Source organism: Cebus imitator, unplaced genomic scaffold, assembly GCF_001604975.1.
Source record: "Cebus imitator isolate Cc_AM_T3 unplaced genomic scaffold, Cebus_imitator-1.0 Scaffold328, whole genome shotgun sequence".
Lineage (NCBI taxonomy): Eukaryota > Metazoa > Chordata > Mammalia > Primates > Cebidae > Cebus > Cebus imitator.
Window position 1 is genome coordinate 1,852,432 of NW_016107643.1, and position 3,975 is coordinate 1,856,406.

The 3,975-nt window shown below is 41.1% G+C and overlaps 1 protein-coding gene across 4 annotated transcripts in view; it reads left to right on the forward strand.

The window, feature by feature from the left end:
• PANK2 (pantothenate kinase 2) overlaps positions 1 to 3,975 on the forward strand; it is a 36,752-nt gene that overhangs the window by 11,736 nt on the left and 21,041 nt on the right. The window contains exon 2 of one of the 4 annotated variants that reach the window (XM_037730026.1): positions 3,399 to 3,464. The exons of the other annotated variants lie outside the window; for them this stretch is intronic. Coding sequence (XP_037585954.1) covers positions 3,399 to 3,464 — 66 coding nt within the window. The remainder of the gene's footprint in view (positions 1 to 3,398; positions 3,465 to 3,975) is intronic. 4 annotated transcript variants of the gene reach the window in all.

Below are 3,975 nucleotides of genomic sequence, written 5' to 3' on the forward strand. Positions count from 1 at the left end.
TGTTGACCAGGATGGTCTCGATCTCTTGACCTCGTGATCCACCCGCCTCGGCCTCCCAAAGTGCTGGGATTACAGGCTTGAGCCACCGCGCCCGGCTTATTGAGTATATTTAATAAATGTTTAAAGCTAGATATTTCCGTTTAAATACTAATTTGGGTATATCCTATTGGTGTCAGTATGTATTGTATTCCCACTGTCATTCATTTAAACATAAATTTTGTTTCGATTTCCTTTTTAATCCCAGAGTTAATAGATGGTTTAAAATTTTTCAAGTAGATTTATTTCTTTGTTGGATTAATTTCTAATTTTGAGGTTTTGCAGTAAGTGAATGTGATTTGTTCTTTGGAATTTGAAGTTCTTTAAGCTAGTGCAGTTAGTTAATTTTTGTGAACGGTTTGTGGGTTTTTGTTTTGTTTCTGTTTTTGTTTTTTTGAGACAGAGTCTTGCTCTGTCGCCAGGCACCAGGCTGGAGTGCAGTGGCGCAATCTCAGCTCATTGCAACCTCCGCCTCCCGGGTTCAAGCAGTTCTCTTGCCTCAGCCTCCCTAGTAGCTGGGACTACAGGCGTGTGCCACCATGCCCAGCTAGTCTTTGTATTTTTAGTAGAGATGGGGTTTCACCCTGTTGGCCAGGTTGGTCTCGATCTCTTGACCTCATGATCCGCCCGCCTCGGCCTCCCAAAGTGTTGGGATTACAGGTGTAAGTCACTGCGCCTGGCCTGGTTTATGGGTTTTTAAAGGAATATTTGGTTGCATAGTTTTTTTTTTTTTGGTTTGTTGTGGCACACAGTCTCGTTGTCGCCCAGGCTGGAGTGCAATGGTGTGATCTTGGCTCACTACAACCTCTGCCTCCTGGTTGTTCAGCGATTCTCCTGCCTCAGCCTCCTGAGTGCCTGAGACTACAGGTATGCACCACCGTGCCTAGCTAATAGTTTTTGTCTTTTTCATTTTTTGTAGAGATGGGGTTTCATCATGTTGGCAAGGCTGGTTTCGAACTCCTGACCTCAAAGGATCCACCCACCTTGGCCTTCCAAAGTGCTGGGTAAATTACAGGCATTAGCTGCCCGCCCAGCTGTTTTTTGTTTTTTGTTTTTAAAGAGTTCTATTTGTGTTTATTTGATCCACCTTATTAGCTGTGATATTAAAATTCTTTTTACCATAATTTTGTGTGTGTGCAATCTAAAATGTCTGAAGTCTGTGTCATTCTCACACTGCCTTGTAGATGTGTCAGTTTCTCTTTGTTAATATTTTTTTGAAATGTATGTTAATGTGCGTGAGGACCATGGCTATTACATTCATCAGTTGAACTTTTTATGCACATGATACAGTTTTTGTTCCCTCTTAATGTTTTTTTTTTGTTTGAGTTGTTTGGTCTGCTAGTATTGTATCTGCTTTCTGCCAACATTTGCTTGATACAGTGCAGTGGCATTCTTCTCGCATTTATTTTACTCTTTAAATTCAGGTGTATAAATTCAGCAAGTCATTTGAATGAATGGTGCCAGTCATTCTGTCCAGTGTTTCCATCAGTAACTATATGATAGTGAGTATAGGGATGAGAATGGTGAATCTCCTTTCCACTATGGATCACTGTTTGGAGGGGCATCTCTCATGTGAGCATAGCTCCTTGCCACATGTAATGCTGGTCTTGAAACAGGGTGTGACTTTTACTGTACCATGGCTCTTAAATGTAAATCAGCTGCTCTATCTAGTATATTCATTTCCAGTGAGGTGCTTAAGAGTGCTTAAGATTTTGATAGGTGTAATACTTTTGACTAAATGGCATTTTCATCTTTTAAAGCATTCAGCTTCTCCTCATGATGTGACTCCGTTGTGGGTGATTTACTATTTTTCCTTCAGTTTGCTTGTATAATCTTGTTTGAGATGTCTTTTTACATCAACATATACTTGAATTTCTCCTTTTTTCGTCCTAATTCCTGGTTAAGCTCATGGAATTTTCTCTTCAATCTAGAAGGGAAATTTAACCTATTTGTGATCACTGATAAGTTTGCATTCATTCTCATCATCATTTATTTATTTATTTATTTATTTATTTATTTATTTATTTTTGAGTCGGAGTTTCGCTCGTTACCCAGGCTGGAGTGCAATGGCGCAATCTCGGCTCACCGCAACCTCCGCCTCCTGGGTTCAGGCAATTCTCCTGCCTCAGCCTCCTGAGTAGCTGGGATTACAGGCACGCGCCACCATGCCCAGCTAATTTTTTTGTATTTTTAGTAGAGACGGGGTTTCACCATTTTGACCAGGATGGTCTCGATCTCTTGACCTCGTGATCCACCCGCCTCGGCCCATTTATTTTTTAAATTATTTTTTAATTCTTTTGAAATGAAGTCTTACTCTGTTGCATGGGCTGGAGTGCAATGGCACGATCTCGGATCACTGCAACCTCTGTCTCTTGGGCTCAAGTGATTTCGTGTCTCACAGCTTACCAAGTAGCTGGGGTTACAGGTGTGCACCACCATACCCAGCTGATTTTTGTATTTTTAGTAGAGATGGGGTTTCACCATGTTGGTCAGTCTGGTCTCGAACTACTGACCAAGTGATCCACCTGCCTTGGCCTCCCAAAGTTTGGGAATTACAGGCTTGCTTTATTTATTTATTTATTTATGTGACAGGATCATGTTCTGTTGCCAGGCCGGAGTGCAGTGGTTCTATCATAGCTCACGGTAGCCTCAAACTCCTGGGCTCAAGTGATCCTCCTGCCTCAGCCTCTCAAGTAACTGGGTTGCATGTCATTATGCCTACATTTTCTTTTAGAGATGTGGTCTTGCGCCAGGCACGATGGCTCATGCCTGAAATTTCAGCACTTTGGGAGCCTGAGATGGGCGTATCACAAGGTCAAGAGTTTGAGACCAGCCTGGCCAATATGGTGAAACTTCGTCTCTACTAAAAATACAAAAATTAGCTGGGCGTGGTGGTGCATGTGTGTAATCCCAGCTACTTGGGAGGCTGGGGCAGGAGAATTGCTTGAACCCGGGAGGTGGAGGTTGCGGTGAGCCGAGATGGCACCACCGCACTCCAGCCTGGGCGACAAGAGTGAGACTCTGTCAAAAAAAAAAAAAAAAACAAAAGAGTTATGGTCTTGCTGTATTGTCCAGGCTAGTCTCCAACTCCTGGCCTCAAGGAATCCACCCACTTTGGCCTCCCAAAGTGTTGGAATTACAGGCATGAGCCACCACACCTGGCTGTTTTGTGTTTAGTGTACTTTTTCCCTTTTCTTGTCATTCAGTTATTTTGAATTGATTGCCTTTTTCTAGTGTGAAAGTCATGTTTTTTTCCTCCTCTGGAGTTACCTCTAAATTTTGACACATTTAAACTATCACTTCTCTATTCTTATGTAGAATTAATCAGAATCTATCTTTTCTTCCCTTTTTCAACAAGACAGAACTGCTGCTTGCTTTCATTTCCTTCTCCTTTCTCTTCCCTCTTCAACTTCCTATGTCGAAATCATGTAAGTATTTTAGTTTCAGATTGCTTATTTTTCTAAAAGTCAGTACTTTTATTTCTTATAGCTCTTAGATAAAAAAGTTTCTTAAAGCCCTTGGATGTTTTAAAATTATGATGGCATTCATCTACCAATTATATTAGGGAAGGTTTTTGAGTAGTAAAGTTGATCCCTTACATGTGTAAAAATTGTTTTTGCACTCTTACTTGAAAGCTTATTTGGTTGGCTGGATACAAATTTCAGAATAATTTTCCTTACAACTTTGAAGCCAGTGCTCTGTTGTCTTCTGGCATCGTGCTGCTGATGAAAAGTCTGATACTGACTTTTATGTGATCTATGTGTCTTTATAGGAATTCAGTTTTTTCCTTATGATATCTTGAAATTTCAACAGGACGTGTCTAAGTTGTCTTCCCCTTCTCTCCTGACTGGTAAACACTATTCAACACTTAGAGTAACCTGATGATTTGTGTCTTCCCTCTCCCCGGGGAAATTTCTAGAACTCACATAAGATGTTAGT